We start from the raw sequence: 21,613 nt of genomic DNA, 5'->3' as shown, positions 1-21,613 counted from the left end.
TAATTCTGGCCACCAAATTTGCCCCGAGTTCCAGAAGTGAGTTTATGTCGGTAAAAAATTTGGCTGATTTGCTTACACACAGCCCTGTGGGCAAAAGCCAAAGGCCCGTCTCACCCCATAGATCCCTGCCCGGCAAGTGTGCTCCTCAGGTTGGGCACTACTGAGAGTATTGTGTGCCCCAGGAGTGCCCTTAGTTTGTGCTAGGAACTGGGCTTCTAGTGCTGTAACTCCAGCCCTCTGGAATCAATTACCAGCCACAATTAGACAAGCACCTAGCATCTCAATACTTATTCAACTACTAAAGATATTTTTTGGTGAACAAGGTTTTCCCTGAAGTGTGACCCAGGCATTTACAGATATAGTCGTTCTTTGTATTGAATTTCAAATGTTTCTTTTTCCATATGAAATTGCTTTTACATAAGGAATGGCTTTTTAACTGTTTGAATATATGGAATTGTTCTGAATTGGTTATATTGTGAAATCACTTTGAGATATTTGGTGGGAAGCCATAAACGGAAACAAATAAGTAAAAGTAGAAAAATTGTAATTTTAAGGAATGTGAATTGTATAAACAGGTTTACAAACATTTAACTGATTGAGTTTGTAATCTGTTGCATTTCAGCTACACTGATTGGGTTGGGAAACACTTTATATGTTTGTACATAAATAAATGAAAGAGCGTGGGGGCCCCTGAGCCAGGGCACAAGACACTTACGAAACCCCCTGGAACCCAGGCCGACAGAGGCACCTTCCCGTCTCAAAGTCGCACTCGCCATTGAAACAGTCGCTGCAGACAAAGGCGCAGTCCTCCCCGTAGGTCCCGTTGCGACATTTAGTCTCGCACCTAGAGGAAGGCCAAGATGGAATGGGTGAGGACCAAGAAAGGACAGCATTTTTGTGTGCGTGCTTATCATCATGGCTTTTAACATCATAACCTTCAGCAGTCTATTGTCTTGAGCACGAGACAGGAGTGGGCAGAAAACATCAGGATCTACTAATAGATCTCTGGGTGATTTGCAGTACATCAGCAAGGGCTTCTGGCTCTAAAACGTTTTAATAATAGCAACAGCAACGTTTATTTTTTTCACTGCAATTAGGCTGCTGAAATGAAGAACTCTGACTCGGACTGGACAGTTGCATGAAAGTTTAGTGCCATTCCAGGACTGAAAACAAATTCCTGGGCTCAGAACGTGAATTATACTTTAATTCTAAGTGCATGTCTTTTGTACCAAGCTCTGGTGGACAGATCTTGGGGTTTTAGTTAAAAAAAAAAAAAAGCCTGAAATCAGCCCACAGTGTAATAAAAGAAAAAGCAAGTCTAGAGATTACCATCTTCACCTGCCACTGAGCTGTGCCTGCTTTCCTATCATAGGAGGCTGCCTTATACCATGTCAGGCCATTGGTCCATCAAGTTCACTATTGTTTGCACTGACTGGCAGCAATCTCCAGGGTTTCAGGCAGGGGACATCCCAGTCCTACCTGGAGATGCCATAAGGGATTAAACATGGGACCTTCTGAATGCAAAGAAGATGTTGTACTGATGAGTTACAGCCCTCCCCTGCAAAAAGTGAAGCCACAGGAGAGAAATCATTATTATTATTAATTATACATATATTAATATAGTAAAGACATTGGCCTTCAGCAGCAGGGAGGAGAGGCCCAGTGGCTGGAGGTCTGCACCATTATCTTGAGGGCAGATATATTTCTTGATTGATGCAGATCCTTGTGGCCAAAAAGTCCAGGCTGCCTGTCCCCTCTCGGTTGACCCACACAACAGGGTGGAAATACTGGGAACTTGGGAGCTTAAGCAAGGATCTTCTGGGCTGAGCCCGGGGCCTAGCCAAGGGAACTCCCTGAGTCTGGCCATGCTTAAACTTCAGAACTCTCATCGGATATGGATGTGAAAAGGGGGTCTGCCATGACAACCTCTGTGACTGGCAAGAGGCATTAATCCTCTGGTGTAAACGTACTAATGTGCTACATTTTTATCCCATTCTTCCTCCCAGTTGCTCAGGACAGTATACCTGGCTCACCCACCCATTTTATCCTCCTAACAACCTTGTGAGGTAGGCTAGGCTAAGGAAGGGTACCATGGGTCAGTCCTTGCGACCTACATGGCCGACTGGGGATTTATTTGTGTCTCTCTGTTCCTAGTTCGACACTCTAACCACTACACCACACTGCCTCTCCACTAAATACCCCTTACCTGCCTGGTCAATGGAGCACTCACAAGCCATAAAAGCACTTTTGCAAGTGGCAGATAGTGTTCGTTCCTTAGCTTTATGGAATTAACCCTTTAGTGTGATACACCACCTACCACTTTGGAACTCCCTGCTCCTTGACACCGGGCAGGCCCCTTTGGTGTACTGTTTCCCATCTGAAACCCTGGAGGTGCTGCTGCCTGCTAGTGTTGACACTTTTGAGCGAGATGGACCAATGGTCTGACTCAGTCTAAGGCGGTTCCTAACTTTTTTTGTCACAGGGAGCTGACCCAGGCGGGTAATTTTTATCGGACAATTTTAACACGTGATTTCAGTAAGCATGCGTGTTTCTAAATTGCTGATGGTATTTTACCTTTTTTTTTATGTAGCTTGTTTTTAACATTTTTGTATTCACATTTTTGATGGCTATTTTAGACTGCCTGCTGTAAACCACTTAGAGGTCTAGTTCTAGGGGGCGGCATACCAGTTTCGCTAAATAAAGGAGACCCTGAGCTGCAGACGTCTCCCGCCCCCCTCTGGACTTAGAGCCAGGTGGCAACCCACTGCCTGGCCGCAGGGCCGTTAAGAAGCCCATGGCCCTCCCCCTTCCCGGACTCACCTGTCTCCAATCCAGCCCGGATTGCAGTGAGAACACTTGCCGTTGATGTGGTTACAGGTGTGGCCGTCCTTACAAGGGGGGCAGGCCTGGTCACAGCCCTCTCCGTAAAAGCCGGCGGAGCAGATCTGATCGCACTTGGTGCCGTTCCAGCCCGCTTCACATGCTAGGCAGCGCCCCTCCGCAATCGTGCAAGGCTGCAGCTCTTTGCATTGCCCGCACCTGGAAAAGGCAGGGAGAGGCAGGCGGGTGATGAGGAACACCCACAAAGTCCCACGAGGCAAAGTCCTGTTCTAGCCAAAGGCAAGCCTGGAGCAAGGACTCTGGCACCCAGAGTTGGGGGCATTTGGGGAAGGGCTGTGGTGGCTCAGTGGTTAGAGCATCTGCTTTGTGTGCAGAAGATCCCAGGTACAATCCCCAATGGAGGATTGAGATGGAGATCCCCTGCTTGAAACCCTGGAGAGCTGCTGCCAGTCAGTGTGGACAATACTGACCCAGATGGACCCATGGTCTGACTCATGTGTAAGGCAGCTTCCTGGATTCCTATGTGACCCACAGGGCTGGCCTTAGCCACTAGGGCTGAACTAAGCGCTGCATGTATGTTTTGAAGGGCCGTTTGCCTTCCACATTTATTTTATTTATTGATTTAATTTGACACATTTCAGCCATCTGAAAGACAGCCTCTTCCAGAAGCTGCCAGCATGTGTAATAAGATCTGCTGGTAGTTCCATTTGTAGCCACACTGCAGTGCGTGGCAGGGCCTTTGTGGGTTTGGCACCCGAGTCACTGATACGGAGACACCTGAACTTTCAGCATGCACGACTGGGAATTCTGCCACATGGACTTTGTGTGGCACCCCCTCCTTACCGTCTCCTGCAGCCTTGCCCGTAGAAGCCGGCCGGGCACGGCTCTCGGCAGAACTTGCCGCGGTAGCCTGGCTCGCAGGTGCAGGTCCCGTCGACCTGGTTGCACTTCCCCATGTGGCACTGGCAGTAGCGGTCGCAACGGGGGCCGAAGGTGCGTCCGCGGCACTGGCAGCGCCCGGTGAACTGCTCACAGGGGGAGTTGTTGCAGGTGCACTGGTTGTTGCAGCTGCGGCCCCACCAGCCGGGCTGGCAAATGCAGGTCCCCATCTGCTGGTCGCACTGGGAGTTGAGGCTGCAATAGCAGGTGCTGGAGCACTGGGCCCCCCACCAGTTGGGTTCGCACGTGCACTTGCCGGTCTTCTGGTCACACTTGCCATGCTTGCACAAGCAGGCGTTCTCGCACTTTGGCCCCCAGCGGTTGGCGTTGCAGGTGCACTGCCCGGTGACGTCCTCGCACTGCCCGTTGGGGTGGCACTGGCACATCTCTTTGCAGTCGGGACCCCAGAACTGGCGCGGACACTCTGCAGGAGGACAGGAAGAACGGGTTCACACAGGGGTGGGTGGGGAAGCATTTTCAGCCGGAGGGCCACTTTAGTTTCCAGGGAGCCATCTGGGGGGCACATGCCAGTAGTGGTAGCGGCAGTCTGACGCAAACATGGGCAGAGCAACAAACGTAAATTTTATAGAGCGGGTGTGGGGAACCTTTGGCCCTGCAGCTGTTGCTGGACTACAACTCCCATCGTCCTTGGCCATAGGCTGTGCTTGCTGGTGCTGATGGGAGTTGTAGTTCAGCAACATCTGGAGGGCCAAAGTTTCCCCACACCCAGTTGTGGCTGCTGGCTCTGATGTCAGTGGGAGCTCCTTGAAGGTTTGGATTAAAACCAGGAGCAGATTGCGCTGCCCCACAGACATGGCGCCATCAGCTACTGCTGTCCACACCTGACACAGAGATTTCTTTTTTTTTTTAAGGCATATTCACCATTAGAGAATTGAAGTTTCACAGATCAATTCTGAATAGTATTCTTTTTATTATTTAACAAAACTCATGTATAACTTCCTAGAACAAAAGACCTTTAAGTAATTCCACGTAAAACTGTTGAAGCAGTAAAACTACCATCAAAGCTGAACTGTCAAAGTAAATCTGACGGTAGTAAAGCTGTCCATTTAGGCAAATTTCATATATTCATTTCAAACTCAATTTGGAAGACAGAAGGAAAATAGCCCTGTGAGCCAGTTAGGCCCTCCAGAGGTTGTTGAGCCTCAGACCTGGCAGCCAGCATGGCCAATGGTCAGGGCTGATGGGTGTTGGAGTCCATCAACCTCTGGAGAGATGCTGGTTCCCCACCCATCCTCTAGAGCAGCCCTGCCAACCTGGTGCCCTCCAACTGCAGTATGGTGCTAGGGCTGGTGGGAGTTGTAGTCCAAAACGTCTGGAAGGTACCAGACTGGCAAAGGCTGCTGGAGAGCATCCCTTGCCCCCGGGGTCAGGTGCAACACAGCTCAACCCCGAGAGCTTCAAGGCACACAGAGTCACCACAACAGATAGGCACAGTCCTACAGATGCTCACTCTAATTACTGGTTGGGTGGGCGAAGCTGTCAGTTTTTCATCTTACATTCAACACTCCACAGTTTGTGATTATTACTTTTTTTTTAAAAAAAGGTCTCGTGAAAATTCATCAACATCCAAGTGCAACTTTCTGCTAACGTGCACATTTTTGCATGCCATTTTTCTTAATATACATAGTTTTGCAAAGCAATTCCCCACATTATAAGTCATTTTGTATGTTATTTTCATGAATATATGCATTGCTGTGCACACCTTCCCACAATGCACCCACTTCTGTACACAGTATTTGGCTGGAGAGCTGCATTTGAAAATTCAGAGGAGTGCAAATTTCAAAGGACAGGTATCGTTTCAGAAAGTGCAGATTTGGTTGGTTCGCCTTTAAACACACACTGAGTCGCATTTCCTCCCCTGGCCCTACTTACTGGTTTCGCAGTTAGCGCCGAAGTACCCATGGCGACAGCGGCACTCATTAGGCCTGACACACACCTCGTTCTCCTTGCAGGTGAAGTTCCCCTCACACACGGCTACAAAGGGGAGAGAGAAGAAGCAACTGAGAAAACAGTGCTTTGAGGAGCAGCTGGCAGGGCACCCACACAAAGACAACGGAAGCCTCTCTTGACCTGTGTCTGCCCTTTTCCCCCTGACAGACGTGCAGGTAGGCGGAGACCCCTAGCAGATGCCAGCGAACTTGGCCATCAAGTCAATTCGAAGCACGGTGCAAGAAGTCTACTGGAAAAAAAACAAATTAACCCAGAAGCCATTTCCACAGACAGGGATCCCTTTCTAAGTTCGGTAATGGGCACCGGCTGCAAGAGAACGTGCTAGAAATTGTTCTCTTGTCCAAGTTTCCTTGGGAGTAAGTCCCACCATGTTCCATGGGGCTTGCTCCTGGGTAAGTGTGTGCAGGGCTGCAACCTAAGGGCGGCCTCCTCGCCTCTCACTGGAGTCTCTGTGGGAAACTCCTACAGGGTATAGCAGAGACAGAATGCAATGAATAACCGCGACCACTTTGGGGTTGGTTAAAGGAAGCCAGTTCACTTCGTGTTGGCATAACAAAGTTTTGAAACAGAAACTAAGAAACTGACATCAAAAGTTTCGGAGGTTATTTTTCTACCCTGAGCCGAAATCTCATGGTGGTAAAATGTCCCCAAATAAAGCCCACAAAGTGGTTTGTCAGAAGATGGGGACTTTTCTGTTCCTCTCTGCATTAGTTTATGCTTGAAAAACCACACAGGACATTTTTTTACAACCCCAATGGGTTACTATAGCCTGGAGTTGAAAACACCACCACCACTGCATTTGTAGAAATCTGTTGGTTTCCTTGGGATGTGTTTCTGGCCCAAGTGTTTTTTATTTACGGAACAAAAACTGAAAATGGAAAGTGGCTGCAAATTCAGACAGTTTGCTACTGTCCGGCCAGGCGGCAATACCCTAAAAGGCCCGGATTGTAGGTTGACTTCACTGACAGCATCATTGACCGTCCTTCATTAGAGCACAGGACTGCATTTGCTGATTTCTGGGCTCGGTCATTCATCGGAGGAATGGGGTGGGGGAGGTAGACCATAGGCAGAGCCCCCCAAGTAAAAGGGTCTGCCAGAAACACCATCCTTCCTTCAGGTTCCCAAATTGGGCCTTTGTTTCCCAAGTGGTAAAGCACCATCTACAACCCGGGCAGCAAACTGTCCCCGGCAGCCCCCCCATTTTTCCTGGGAACCACCACCGAACAGACATCGACGTGCTCCCCAGTCTCCATACAGAGGTGTCGAGGGAGGAAATGGAAGGCTCCAGAAAACCCAAAGAAAGACACCAGACAGAAATGCAGAAAAGCACACCGACATTATTAGATCATGGCAGGCTAGACCAAGGGAGGAGGAAAGCAGGAAGGCTTGAACGAAACTCCCAGACCCCAGAGATCAGCCAATTCCCATCACAAGTGAGATGCCAAGCAAAGCACTTACTTACCCGTTTACGGTGGAGACACTACTCTGGCCCCTGGAGAAGTGTTTTGGAAGCATCCGGCCAAGGCGCTAAAGACATGCAAAGGAGGAGTTGGGGAGGGGGAAGCGATTAGTCTTGAAACTGAGAACTCTGAGGTATTAGTTGGTTATGCAGATGACACAAACATTTGCGGACCACGCGCCGTTTCATTAGACAATCCGCAGAAGCCGAAGCCAGCCTGGAAAACAATTCCCATTGGCCTCAGCTGCATCTGCCACGGAGGTTAATCATCACTGTGACGGGGCCCACTTCCAAATTTAAGTCCTGGGCAGGGACCCCCAAAGTTCCAGCCCACAAGAGTACCACTTCACGTGGATGATCTGCCTAAGCATCCCAGCCCCCCTTTAGAGGAAAGGCTGAGGTTCACTGGTGGAGCCCTGCTTTGCAGGCAGATTCAATTCCCAGCATCTCCACGTAGGGCTGGGAATGTCTCCATGCCTAAAATCCTGGAGATCCGCTGCCAGTCAGGGTAGACAGTACTGAGCTAGATGGGCCAATGACTTGACTTGGTACATGGCATTCTCTTGTGAGCAATGCATAGGGGGTCCCTCCCTCTCTAAGAAATAAGAGGCACGTGGCATGTTTCTTGAACAGGTTTGCCCTTTGCAATACATCTGATAGCAAGCATGGAGAAAGGCGGGGTGGAAAACTGCAACCTTCCCCATGTTGCTTGACAGCACAGCCCACCGTCTTTGTCCACTGGCGACACTTGCTGGGGCTAGTGGGAGTTAGAGTCCAACAACATCTGGAGGCCCGCAACTTCCCCACTCCTGAGGCAACGGTAGAAAGCACCAGCTTAAGCCTTGGAAGACCCAGGAATGAAGCTCAGCAGTGACATAACCTCATCCTAACCTAACCTCCCTTACAGGGTTGTTGTGAAGATAAAATGGGAAACAGGGAAGAGTAACTCAAGGTTCCGGGGCGAAAGGTGGGATATGTCTAGATAAGCAAGTTTCTCTCCTGAGTGCCAGTGTGGTGACGTGGTTAGAGAGTCAGACTTGGAGCTGGGAGACCAGGGTTCGAATCCCCACTCAGCCAGGAAGCTCACTTGGGTAACTCTTTCAGCCTAACCTGCCTCACAGGATGAAATAGGGAGGGAGAGATTCACGCACACCACACTGAGATCCTTGGAGGAAGCAGGGGATGTGAAGATGTGAATGCCACACATAAATAAATACATAAACGTTGGGGATGTTTGGCTTGTGGATGCCCCACTGAAAAAACAAGCAGGAGCCGCATGGGTTGTTCTTGGGTAGTTCCCGACAGGAGTGAGGCAGAACTATGGGGAGCTGCCCCGCATGTGGATCAGCCTTGCAGTCCTGGAGGGCAGCCTCTCTCAGGCCTGACTAGGGAGGTGAGCAGATCTGTCCATTTCATTTCCTCATTTTTCCAATCCTAAATTGGATCCTCCACATTTTCACCTCAGTTTGCAATTTAAAAAAAAGTCCTGAAAATTCACCAGCATTTCAGTGCAATTTCTCCTATAATACACCCTTTTGTATGCCCTTTTGCCTAATAGACATCAGCTTCCCCTAATATAATGCATCTTTGCATTCTATTTTCACTAATATCTGCATTCATATCCACACTTTACCCTGGTACATGCATTTTTCTACATGTCACTTGGCTTCGGAACTGCATTGCAAAATTCGGAGATGGGCGAATTTCGAAGGATGCCTGTGTCTCCATTTGTGTCTTCTTCCCCCCCCCCGGAAGTGCAAATTATGTAAGTTCGCCTTTAAATGTGAACTGCATCAAATTTCTCCCCCATCCCGAGTGCTTGCTCAATCCTGAGGCTTCTTGCTGGCTGCCAATCATGGGGGCTGGTGGGACAACTGGAGAGGGCTCTTGAGGTCCGAGAGCTCCAAGGTCCAACCATACGCAGTCCCAGGTCATGAGGATCCTGGCCAACCCCCCCCCCCCCAAATCCCTGGCGTACCCATTCATGTCAACAAGACTGACATTCACGGGGCTTAACCTCCTTGAACGAACCCCAAATGTATCAGTGGTGGAGGCAGATGCCCCTCTGCACACAGCAGGGCTGTCGCTGCTGCCCAACAGATTTGAGCACTGAGCTCCACTCCATCTGCACCTCTGGACAATTACACACACATACAAACACTGACGCTGGCTGCCGCAGAGGCCAAAACGCAGCCACTGTTGATGAGCACTGAGAAATATTACTCCACAGGAAAGGAAGAGGGCCTCAGCCAACTGGAACGGCCGCGGATTTAAGAGGCATCCAAAAATAGCTTCTCCAAGTTTCCCAGCAGCGCCTTGGGACTCTAAGTCCCGAGAACTTGCAGCCTTTCACTGCCGCCCGCCTGCCCCCAATCCCCACTCCATAAAGCGCTACAAAGGATTCTAGCCGTAATCTTTGGATGCCAAGTTCCAGAGGCGAGGGGAGCGGGGGGAAACCTTCTGGCCACAGACATAATAAAGAATGGAAAAAGGAATGGCAAAGTCTGCTGCTTCCTCTGGCCTAGTTCTTTGCCTGCACAAGCAACAACTCCACTAAAAGTACTCAAGGCCCCACACCCTGGCTGTTTGGGGGCATGAGTGATGCCCTTGCTTGGTCCCTCAGGTGACCGAAAGCCAGGGCTGCTGGCCGTCCACTGGCAACTTGAATTCCGCAGCATGAAAAGCCAATTCTGCAAGCTGTACAAATTATGCCTCCTTTGCATAATTTGTCCGGGTTCGACTAGCAATGAGTGCAGGAGCAAGAAGCTACAGGAGACAGGGCAGTGAACAACCGGATAGCTGACTCCACAGCTGATCTGCCTTTTCCACTAGGCTTCTATACCAGGCAGTGTCCTCAAAGTTCCAGCTGTATCTCAGCAGTCACTAGGACTAGAAGCTTGCTTTGGAAAATAAAAACAGCGAAGCTGAATTCTACCCCCAATATCACGTGCGGTGGGTCTCTACCACTCCTTTGGAATCACAGGCCATGTAGACAGCACTTCCAATAGCGCTTAGGATGGAGCAGATTAGAAGCAGGATACATTGTCAAGGTCTAGTTTCCCATAATTGGGCAGTACACAGTCCTAGTTGACCGTGGCCTCTCAAAGCTTTGCTTCTACCTATTCGTTTCTACACACCATATATTTAAAGCACTATGATGCCACTTTAAACAGTCATGATTTCCCACAAAGAATCCTGGGAACTGTAGTTCAGGGTGCTGAGAGTTGTTGGGGGACCTCTGTACCCCCGACAGAGCTACAATTCCCAGAGTTCCCTGGGAAGAGGGATTGATTGCTAAACCACTCTAGGAATTGTAGTTCTTTGAGGGAAATAGGCAGTCTCGTAACAACTCTCAGTGCCCTTAGCAAACTACAGTTCCCAGGATGCTTTGGGGGGAGCCAGGGCTATTTAAAGAAATATGATACTGCTTTAAATGGATGATGTGGATGTGGCCACAGACTAAAGCTAACAAAATAGATACATAAAGAGAGTGACTGACTGAGAAATACGGCACCACATTGTGAGCATCTCTATTTAGTTCTTGTTTTCTGCACGTGTGGCTTAAAGTTGCAATCCTGATAAATCTCCCTTGAGGGGCTTACTTATGAGTAGACCTGCACAGGACTGCACCTTCAACTGTGGAGGGGATGGCACAGGCTTAATTTGAGCCAGGATGTCACCCTGGCACCTGTCCTCACCCTCAGTACCTCGCCCCGACCTTTGGGGTGCGTGTCCTAATGGAAGAAGAGGCTGTGTTAGAGCATGGACAGAGTTCCTTCCTCTCACCACTGAATGACCCCTGCCAGGTGACAAGCAGGCAAGGAGAAAGCTGGGCTATTAAGCCCGCTCAGCCCCTAGGCTGCCCCCTTAGAACATTTGCCGGAGGCCCCATTCCTGAATGTTTGCAAAAGATCTAGCTTAACAGAGTCTTTGGACACAGGCAACTCTTGCTAGCACAGACCCACATGTCTCTTTGCTCTGCCCCACACTGTAAGGAAAGGCCGTAGTCCAGCGGCAGAGCACCTGCTTTGCATGCAGGAGGACCCAGGTTTGATCCTTGGCATCTCCAGGCAGGACTGGGAAAGACTCCCTGCCTTAAACCCGGGGAGTTGCTGCCAGTCAGTGCAGGCAATACTGAGCTAGATGGAAGAGTGGCCTGGCTCAGCATAGTGAAAGCGCATAGCTCAGTGGCAGAGCCCCTGCATTGCATGCAGAAGGTCCCCAACAGCGTCTCCATGTAGAACTGGGACAGGCTCCCTGCCTGAAGTCCTGGAGAGCTGCTGCCAGTCAGTGCAGACAATACAGAGCTCGATAACCCTGGCCCCATGGCACCCACGGAGATGAGCCCAGCAAAGGAGTGCCACAGGTGGATCTCTTGGACAACGGAAGGGAAAAGGTCTCTCTCCCCAAACCGAAAAGAGAAGAAGCGCATTCGTTCTGGGCAGCCCCCCAGACCTGCTCAGGAAAGGGATGACGCTGTCTCTTACCGATTAAACACTCCTCGCCTTGTTGCCTCCATCCCGAGCAGCAGACAAAGCCAGCGGAGCTGCAGGAAGAACGGTAGAGGAAGCCAGTTAGAAAAAGGGCTGCAAACTCACACGCCTCCTCCTTTCCAGCTGTAAATTCACACTGCAGCCTCAAAGGAGGGAGAGGGAAGCGCTCGCTCAGCCTGAGGGCCGCACTCCTCCATGGGGGGAACCTTCTGGGGGCTGCATGCTGGTGGTGGGAGGGGCCAAACGCAAGAAGGGGGTGGAGCAAGAGACATAAAAAGAAGCGTATAGGCTACATTCTGGCCACTGAAAAGCCGGAGGTTTCTGCGCCTCCTGCCACGCAAGCAAGAGACGTTATTGCTTTCGGAGATATTATTATGTTTATCTATTGAATTTATTTATTTATTGAATTTATTATTTATTTATTTATTTTCATTTCTAGACCGCCCATAGCTAATAGCTCTCTGGGCGGTGTACAAAACGAGATTAAAATACAATATAGAATAAAATCAGTAACAAAGGAACACATTAAACTAAAAACATTAAACATAAAGCATTAAACATTAAAATGCCTGGGAGTATAGCCAGGTCTTAACCTGGCGCCTAAAAGAAAGAACCGTAGGCGCCAGGCGTATTTCCTCCGGTAAGCTGTTCCATAATTTGGGGGCCACCACAGAAAAGGCCCTAGATCTAGTAACAGTCCTCCGGGCATCCTGGTAAGTTGGTAAGTTATTAGTCGCCCATCTGGCCGGTTATTCAACCACTCTGGGCGACATACAAAATAGACATTCAAATACATTAGACATTAAACATCTGAAAACAATGATCATAAAATCTAGCCCACCCCAAAAGCCTGCCTGAAGAGCCAGGTCTTTATGATACGTTACAGTTTATTGCTATGCCGCCTTTTGGCCATAAAGGCCCTCAAGGCAGCTCACAAAAAATAGACACAAATACAAAATACACATCAGAAAGGAACAATACAGTTTACAAACATTTAAACAAAATATTAACACTGTTAAGAAAAAAAGCAACAGCAACATCTTTCAATAACAGCACAATAACAATCAGCGCTTTCCTAATGTCTACTAGTTCTTAAACCGATCCAGTCACCTTTACTGTGCAGAGGAATCTGGAAACGAGTGCTCCAGCAAAGCTGTTTCTACCCCAATGCTGTAAGGTCTGGCCCTGATTCGCCTTCCTCTAGCGGAGAACTTCCTTGCCCATTTCCAGACTGGCATGGAAACTTTCCACGCTTGGCAGAAAAATCAAGGCATGACCAATCGGATGTGCCCTGAGGGTGTCAGGAGTGGCGTGGCGTGGCGAAGTCATCACATGGGACTGTTTCCAGCTCCCTCCCCTCAAAAAAGGGTAGCATGGCATCTAGACCTTTGGCCAAGATTTCATCTGTGTGCATTCTCATCCAAAACTATTCAAACCACTTACAAGAAGCCATTTAAAAACAGTACAGAGCTGTATACAAATACCCAGTTTGACCATCATATGATCAAATGGCTTCAGTTGTATGAACTGTCTGGGCCTGAGCAGTCTGGCTGTTCAAAATGCACTGAAGGAATTAGACACAAGAAAATAAAAACCTGAGTCTTATCTGCAACGTCACTTCCCCCAGTCTGAACCAAACTCTCCAAGCAGCTTGTTTCTAGGCAAATCATGGATGAGGCAACACTATCAATAAGGATAAACATCTTCAGTTTCAGCCAGCCGCACATGCACAGAAGTCACTCTAATGCTATTTGGAACTCAAGGAGGTGCACATGGAGGCAAGGAGCAGACCATGATGTGCTCAGCTACAGCATGGGTGCTACATCAAAAGAATCCACACCAGCCTTCCCCAACCTGGCGCTCTCTGGATGCTTTGGATGATGGCACGTAAGGCCATAAGGAGAGTCTGCTAGATGAGGCCAATAGCCCATCTAGTCCAGCATCCTGTTTTCCCAGCTTCTTGGAAGCCCCAAAACAGGACTCTGAGTGCAAAGGTGCTCTCTCCGCTTGGTTTCCGAGCAACTGATACTCAGGGGCATATGAACAGAGGAGCTAGGACAGAGGTCAGTAGCTGTTGATAGCCTGACCTCCATGAATCTGTAAGTCGCCCCGAGTTTCATTTTGGAAAAAAGGGAATAATAATTAATAATAATAATAATAATAATAATAATTCTCTTTTAAAGCCCTTGCTACTTCTTGGAGGAGCGAATTCTGGAGTTTAACTGTGTGAAGAAGCACATTCTTTGGCCTGCCCTGAAACGCTCATCAGCGGGGTGGGGGGGAACCTTTTTCAGTCCAAGGGCCGCTTTCCCTCCTGGGCAAGTTTCAGGGGGCTGCAGACCAGGGGTTGGCAGGGCCAGAAGAAAAAGTAGGTGGAGCAACAGATGTGACTCTTACGGTAGGCTACAATGGCTCTGTGCAGAACCAGAGGTCTAAACACACTTGCTCCCCTCGTTCCCCTTCCAGACAAGCAAGATGCATTATCCCAGGTCAAGGACATGTCCCAGCAGCGGTGGCCGGTGGCTCTGTGTCAGTGGGACAGTGGAACCCACTCTGGGTTTTAATCATGGAAATACAAGGCGCTTCATCACCTTGGACAGCTCCTTGAAAGTTCAGACTAAAACCCAGAGTAGATTCCACTGACCCACTGACACGGAGCCACTTGCAGCCACTGCATCGCAGCCTGGCAAAGCCACTCGGAACAGGGCTGGTGAGGGGAGGGTTTAGGGGGCCAAAGAGAGTGGCCTGGGAGGCTGCATTCGGACCGTGGGGCCAAGGTTCCTCACCCCGACGTATAGGATTGCACTGCACGCTGTTAACATATTCAGTCCAAAAGGCATTTCCACTTCATGCCTCTCCTTAGTTAAGAGCCTGTTCCTCTTTAAGAAAGTGTCAGGACCTAAAGTTTGGATGAGGATCGGCAGGCATTTCGCCAGCGTCCAAGCGTTTTTGTGATGCACAATCCTGCCAAAGGCTGCCTCGGTTTCAATAAATGCGGCAGGCCAATATTTCTTACCAACTTCTCCATCCTTAAAACAAAGCACTTCCCTATGGTTGGTCTTCCTGAGCCTAAATCCAGCTTGCTCTTCCACAGTTATCTTACGTTGTTGCATCCCATGTAGAGCTGGAATGCCGAATCCAGCTACTGCATTGGCCAGGTATTCATTTGTTTAAGGGTGCTGATGGCGTTTACTGATCTGATGAGTTCTGCATTAATTGTGGCCTTGCACTTTAATAAAATGTTAAGTATAGGATGAAATGTTGTAAACCGCCCTGTCAACCCTTGAAGGGCAGGTAACAGCAGCAGCATCAACAACAAGAATAAGCTGCATTCGATGGTAGTCCTACTCAGAGTAGAGCCGGTGTAGACAGGAGTGAGCGAGGTGGACCCCGGTTCTGACTCAGGGGTAGAGCTTCTGCTCTGCATGCAAAAAAATAATAATCCCCAGTTCAATGCCCAGCGGCATCTCCAGGCAGGGCTGGAAGAGACTCCCTGCCGGAAACTCCTGCTGTCAGTCAGCATGGACAATACCGAGCGTGAAGGCCTGACTCGGTCCAAGGCAGCCTCTGATGTTCCTCCACTTGTGCCAGGAAACATTTGCCACCTGTGGCTCCTTCTGGGAGGAAGGTTGGGATAAAAATCTAATAAATAAAAAAAATAAAAAATATCTGTTTGGTCCCCAACATGCACTTCTCTTCCATGGAGGAAGGTTGGCCGTTGGGTAAGTTTAGGATGAATCGAAAGCATGGTACTCAAGCGTGAAGGTGACACAAGGCTGTCGAAACCCTCAGAGGAAACTGGGCTGGCGGTAGGGGGAGCGACTGTGGAGCAACCCCCTCTGTGCCCCCCCATCCTGGCCAAAAGGAACCAGCGTCCACAAGACCTCACGGCTTGCAGGCAGAAGGCTGTTCCGCTGCGTACAACCTCCGGTCAGGAAGCACACGAGCAAAGCAGAGTCATTTCTCTGAATGAAGGCTTCATACAAAAGCCTGCGCGGCCTCCCGTCCGCCAGAGGTGGCATTAGCCGGAGGGAAGGCAAAGGCAGTAGAATGAGGAGCGGCTGATGGACCGGAGGATGGGACACTTCCCTTCAGCCCAACTGAAGGCTTAGCTGAGAGAACCACAGAAGAGGCCAGAACCAGTAGTGAGGTGGCACATTCAGAGGTGCAGGATCCCTTCATGATAGTCACACACCCCTCACACCGACACCCCTTTGCCCATGTTCCCTCCTCTCCCTTGCTCTCCCTGTCATCTCGTGAGCCAACCAGCATGAAAGAAGAGGCTGTGTGTTAGCTACTGAGAAGAGTCTTCTCAGTGACTGGCTCACCTCCTCTCATTCTGATTTGCTCCAATCAGCATGAAAGGCCAAGGACTTTTCTCAGTGGCTAACATACTCCCTTTTCACCCTGATTGGCTTTGGCTGATACATAGGGACCTGGCTGGGACCCTGCTCCCTAAAACGTAATGCATCTACGACACCCCCCCAACTTCCCTGGATGACTACAGCTCTGCCCAGAACTGCTGGATCAGGCCAGAGGGGGCTCATCTAGCCTAGTTCTCACAGTGGCCAACCAGATGCCTCTGCAAAGCTTGCACATGCTCAGATGCACCCTGTTCCTTAATTCTTACTGTTATGTGCACCCAGTTGAACCGCACCTGGCTGGAGTTGGTGAACCTTGGGGTTCTCGTTAAAAATAAAGGAAATCTCACGAGCCAGATGCCTGTACACTCCTGCACTAAACCATCTTTTGCACTTTGGAGAGAACTTAATGAAAGTCCTGCTGGATCGAGCCAAAGGCTCATCTGAAAGCAGGACTTGAAAGCAGCACCCTGAAAGCTGGGCTTGAGCGCAACAGCCCTTTCCCGTCCGGCGGTTTCCAGTGACTGGCATTCAAAAGCATTCTGCCTCCGGCAGCAGAGGCAGAACCCTTGCTGAAAACCAGTTTCTGGGGGTCGCTAGCAAGGAGAGCGCTGTTGCACCCAGAACCTGCTTGTGGGCATCCCGGATGCAAGATGATTCTCACTGTGTGCAGGTGAGGCTACCGGGCCTTGGGGTGGTTGCGGCAGATGCAGAATCCAGGCGAGCAGAGCCCGCTTTGTAAAGGGAAGAAAAGCCCTGCTGGATCAGGCCCATCTAGTCTAGTATCCCGTTTCACAGCGACCAACCAAATGCCTGTGAGAAGCCAACATGGAGGACCCGAGTGTGGCACGCCTCGGAATGGCAGTTGCTGGGAATCACCAGGGAAGAGAGTGCTTTCCGCTCGGGTCCTGTTTGCGGGCTTCCCACAGCGGCATCTGGGTGGCCACCGTGAGGCCAGGATGCTGGACTAGATGCCCCCTTTTGCCTGATCCAGCAGCCAGGCTGTTCTAACATTTAAAGAGTGAAGGACCACCCAACACATTTAAAGAGTGAAGGACCACCCAACCTGGTGCCCTGTAGATATTTGGGACTACAACTCCCATCAGCCCCAACCAGCACAGCTGTGCTCCCATCAGTCTCAGCATCATCCAGTTGGGGCTCATGGGAGTTGTAGTCTAAAACATCCGGAGGGCACCAGGTTGGGGGAAATGGCTGCTCTAAGCACATGCGTGGGCCAGGAATGTGAACGCCTCCAGTATTGGAGAGCCCACCGTCTCCATTGGCTCCTCTCCATTGAAAGCGGACTCCTAGTTTCCACCCCAAGCACTCGTCATTTTGGCAACTGAAAGGGTCTTTTTTGGGGGGGGAGGGTTGGTTGGTTGTTGTTATTGCTAAACCATTGGAGGTCAGAACTTTTGGCATACTTTTTTGTAAAGCAACACAGAAATCTCCCAAGAGATCTCAGGCTCCCCTTCTGATCACTGCTAGGCGACCCTGTAATTGCAAGGGAATTCTGATTATTGGGATTTGAGTTTTGGAGTGAAGGATCCTTTGGGGGCCCTCCAATTTGCAGGAAATCCAAGCAAACCTAAATTTGCAATCCAGAGTCTGCTTAGATCACACCAACTGATCAAGAAGGCTCAGCGGAATGCCCCTCCTGACCCCCCTCAAAAAGCAAAACCACATTCTACCTCTTCCCCCCCCCCCAATTTCTATGAGGTTTCCTTCATCACAAAACAGACTTTGTCTTGGGAGGAAAACCATGGACCAGAGTGCTTCTATTGTGGGGGGGGGGGAGAGAAGAGAGAGAGAGATCCTTCATCCAGAAATTCCACAGCAGAAATGGCAACGTTCTCTCTCCCTCTAAGAGAGCTTGTTTGGAAGAGTTTAAATTGAAAACAGATGTACCATCTCTTTCCATTGGGTTTTAAGTTACACTTGGAGGGACGGCTGGTGGTTTCCCCCCCTTTCTTTTGGTGTGCATTTTGTTATGTTCTCTGAGCCTCATGGAAAAAATGGGGGGTACCTGTTGGGAAAGGGAGGGAGTGGGTCCCCCGAAACGTCCCTTTAACGTTGATCGCTCAGATCTCCATTTTGAAAACGGTGATCTCTGTGGCACCGTAGCGATGTCAGTGGGAAATGTGCAGGGGGGTGGGCGGGTAACTTTTGCAAGAGGGGGGATGGGGAGCAAAACCCCACAGCTTGAGACCCTTCGGTATAGGATGGGGTTAATCCTCTGGGCAGTGGTTTTTGCTGGAGAGACAGAGAGAGGAAGACAGTGGGTTCCAAGAAGAACCGTCTGTTGCGGCTGGCCTCCTTGGAAGCCTAAATACAGGGTTCCAAGAGAAGTCATAATTAATACCCCCCACAGCCCCTCTCAGCCAGTGTGATCACGGAACCCTCCCCAGGGCAACCCCCCCCCCAGCCTTGCAAGCAAGCCTAGCAGTCGCCATGGCATATCTGAGGAGGAAAACCTTTGCATCGACAAGGGACGACCCCCCCCCTGGTGGCATAGGAAACTGGTCCAGACTTGGGAGGTCTTTAGACTAGGAGAGAAGACTTTGGGGAAGGGGACTCCCCCCCACCCGGCAACTGTCGAAAATCCTTGAAAGAAATCTACAGGCTGTGTGTGGAAGCTGGCCCAGTCAACACAAGGGAGGGAGGGGACAGACACCCCCAGTTTGCTGACGCCTCCCAGCTTGGCAAAGGCCACCCTTTGGAAGAGTGCATGGACAGGACGGGACGGGGTGGGGGGGTGCGTGTCTCAAAGACCAACCCTCCCCAATCTATCGATCCTTGTAGCCCAGCAAGTAGCACCCACCATCAATATCCCTCTGGGTGGAGGGAGCACACTCTGGACCATCTTTTCTCTCCCCCCCCCCGTCCCATGACAAGAAAGGCTAGATAGTGGGGTGTCAAACAAACTCTCCCCCCCGCAATTTGGGAGAACGGGCATATCAGGCACCGAGGAGAGAAGAGGGGGCACCTCATCTTTTGGAAAGGCGAGGAGAGGAGGAAGGGGTGTGTGTGTGTCCGTTCGAGTGTGTGGGGAGCGCCCTGGTGCAGCAGAAGTCTGTCTCCCCCCCAAAAAAGCCCCAACCTCAGATTACCCCCAATGAAGGTATAACTTTTCACCCCATGGACCAGGAAAAGGGGTTGGCGGCTGGAGAAACGGCAGCAAAAGCCGCCACCGCCGCCGCGAGCAGCGGGGCTCTTTCGAGGGCGCGGACGCAGCCGGGCGCCACAAAGGAAGGCAAGCCAAGAAGAAAACTGCTTTTGCTTGTCCTAACGGGGAGATCTTGGGCGGCGGCGGGGCTGACGGGGCTGGGGAAGCCGAGGGCACCAGGCCCTCCCCGCGCGCAAAAGCGGAGTGGGTCGCCGGCGGCGCGCCCTGGATGCGCGACGGCTCTTACCCAGGCGCCGGGCAGACGTTCCTCCCGCGGGGACTCAGCTCCCGGGCAGCCGCTCCCAAGCCCAGCAGGAGAAGGAAAAGAGGGAGGAGCGCCCCGGCGGCAGCGGTGGCTCTGACGGCTCCCTCGCCGGCCCGCCGGGCCCTGCTCGGCGTCTCCATGCGTGGCGGGGCGCAGCGCTCTCCGGCCCTGCTCGGGCAGCCTGGCTCGGCGGCGGCGGCTCCTCCTGGCTGCTGCCAGAGCCCGGCCGGAAGCTGCAGTGCGAGCGCCGCCGCCTCCCCCTCGCCCCTCTCGGCGGCAGCAGGAGGGGCGGCCGGCCAAGCAGCCAGCCAGGAAATGCCGCGTTGGTTCCCCCCCTTCCCAGGGCCGGCGGAGGATTGACAGACCGATGGACGGCGGCGAGGGGCAACGCCGCCGGCTCCCCCGGGCTGGAACTGCCCAGCTCAGAAGGGGGGGCACTGGGGGCCTCCGGCAGCTTGGCAAGGAAGCGCCGAGGCTGCCTGGAGAAGCGCCGCCGTCCAACCAGCTTCGCAGGCGCGAGCCCCAACTCCGTTTCGGATCGGAGCGGTCGATTAACCACAGACCTCGGCGGCATCTGCATCTGCTTTGCATGCCAAAGGTTCAGTCCCCGCAGCATCTCCAGGTCGGCCTGGGAGAGCCTCCCTGCCTGAAACCTTGGGAAGCCGCTGCCAGTCAGTGCAGGTATTACTGAGCTGTATGGACCAATGGTCAGACGCAGTGTAAGGCGGCCTCCAATGCGATGCAATCCTGTATAGGAACCTGTATAGATCCAGATGTTGCTAGACTCCAATCGCCATAATTCCTGATCCTTGGCCAGGCTTGCTGCTGGGACTTGGCAACATCTGGAGGGCCACAGGGATACATCCAAGCAGTATATAAGGGGTAGCCAACGTGGTGCCCTCTAGTCGTTGTGGGGCTCCAACTCCCCTCTGCCTCAGCTAGGGAAAGGGGATGATGGGAAATATCCGAAATCATCGGTCGGGTGCCATGTTGGCTATAGAGACTTCCCTTCTTCCTCTCAGCCCAAATGGTGCAACGTTCTGCTCCCTGCACCCCAGTTAGGTCGTCATCCTAGGCAAGCTTTCATGGGAATAGGCCTCACTGAGCGCAGTGGGACTTGCTCCTGAGGAAACCTGCTGAGGACTTCTCATTTCAAGACCAGGCCAGAGGGTCCTGATCCCAGAGGCGTGCTCTTCTTAGCATCTCTTGCAGGGCAAAATGACTTTTTCTGCCTGTTGTAGCCATTGTCATGCGCAGCGTTACATTTTACATGCATTTTTAAATATGTTTGTGTTGCTTCTCATGTTGTATTGTATTACAATTTCCATTCCTGGAACCGCATATAGAATTGTAAGACAAGAAAATGCAACATGAGAGACAAAAAGAAGCAATAAAGTACAATTAAAAATCAGCACGAGTATTTCATATGGAGACGCTGCGGAGCAACTAAATGAAGCTCACAGACCACAGCTTGGGAACTCCTGTGGTAGAGAACGGGCAGGGCACTTATGGGTCCTCCAGAGGGTTACTGGACTCCCAGTTCCCATAATTCCTGGACCATCGATGACTAATGATGGTGTCCATTTGCATGCACAGTCTTCTTTGTTTCCAGGCCTAGCTTGAATCCCAAACGTGCTTGCTTGCAAATGGCATGCTACTGAGTGTCAGTGATTTGCAGCGCCCTGTTGCGCCTTTGTAGGCACCAGCAACTTGCTGGTTGTTGGCACTTGGCAAGGCACAGCAAGGCTTTGCAGGTGCTGCGGCGCCTGCAATCGCCCTGCCACATCTTTACCTGCCCTGGGCAGTGCTCGATTGGATGGTGGGGGTTGGGAAGTTCCGTGTTGCTCTCTAGCGCAGGGGTGAGGAACGTTTGGCCCTCCAGATGTTGCTGAGCTACAACTCCCATCATTGCTGGCCATTGGCCATGGTTGCTGGGGCTGATGGGAGTTGTGGTTTAGCAACATCCAGGGGGCAAAAGGTTCCCCGCACCATGATTAGACAAATTCATGGAGGATAAGGCTGTCAGTGACCACTAGGCATGGTGGCTATATTCGCCCTCCACTCTGCCTTCGAATACCAGTTGCTGGAATCATGGGGGGGGGAGTTTCTGTTGGACTC

General features: G+C 51.1%; 1 protein-coding gene across 2 annotated transcripts in view; it reads right to left on the bottom strand.

The window, feature by feature from the left end:
* The window catches only part of SCARF2 (scavenger receptor class F member 2), a 40,383-nt gene extending 20,477 nt beyond the window's left edge, over positions 1 to 19,906 (bottom strand). Inside the window, exons 1-6 of one of the 2 annotated variants that reach the window (XM_061602314.1) lie at positions 19,478 to 19,906; positions 11,698 to 11,756; positions 5,674 to 5,775; positions 3,685 to 4,204; positions 2,821 to 3,039; positions 716 to 844 (exon numbers count right to left, since the gene is read on the bottom strand). In XM_061602314.1, the coding sequence (XP_061458298.1) occupies positions 716 to 844; positions 2,821 to 3,039; positions 3,685 to 4,204; positions 5,674 to 5,775; positions 11,698 to 11,756; positions 19,478 to 19,635 (1,187 nt within the window). In that variant the 5' untranslated portion in view covers positions 19,636 to 19,906. Of the gene's footprint in view, positions 1 to 715; positions 845 to 2,820; positions 3,040 to 3,684; positions 4,205 to 5,673; positions 5,776 to 7,213; positions 7,279 to 11,697; positions 11,763 to 19,477 lie in introns of those variants that run through there. The other variant, XM_061602315.1, reaches the window with a different exon arrangement.
* Positions 19,907 to 21,613: the final 1,707 nt, after the last annotated feature.

This window comes from Rhineura floridana, chromosome 19 (genome assembly GCF_030035675.1).
Source record: "Rhineura floridana isolate rRhiFlo1 chromosome 19, rRhiFlo1.hap2, whole genome shotgun sequence".
In the NCBI taxonomy this organism is placed as follows: Eukaryota; Metazoa; Chordata; class Lepidosauria; order Squamata; family Rhineuridae; genus Rhineura; species Rhineura floridana.
Note: the sequence above shows the minus strand (reverse complement) of the source record. Positions and strands in the feature narration are given on the sequence as shown.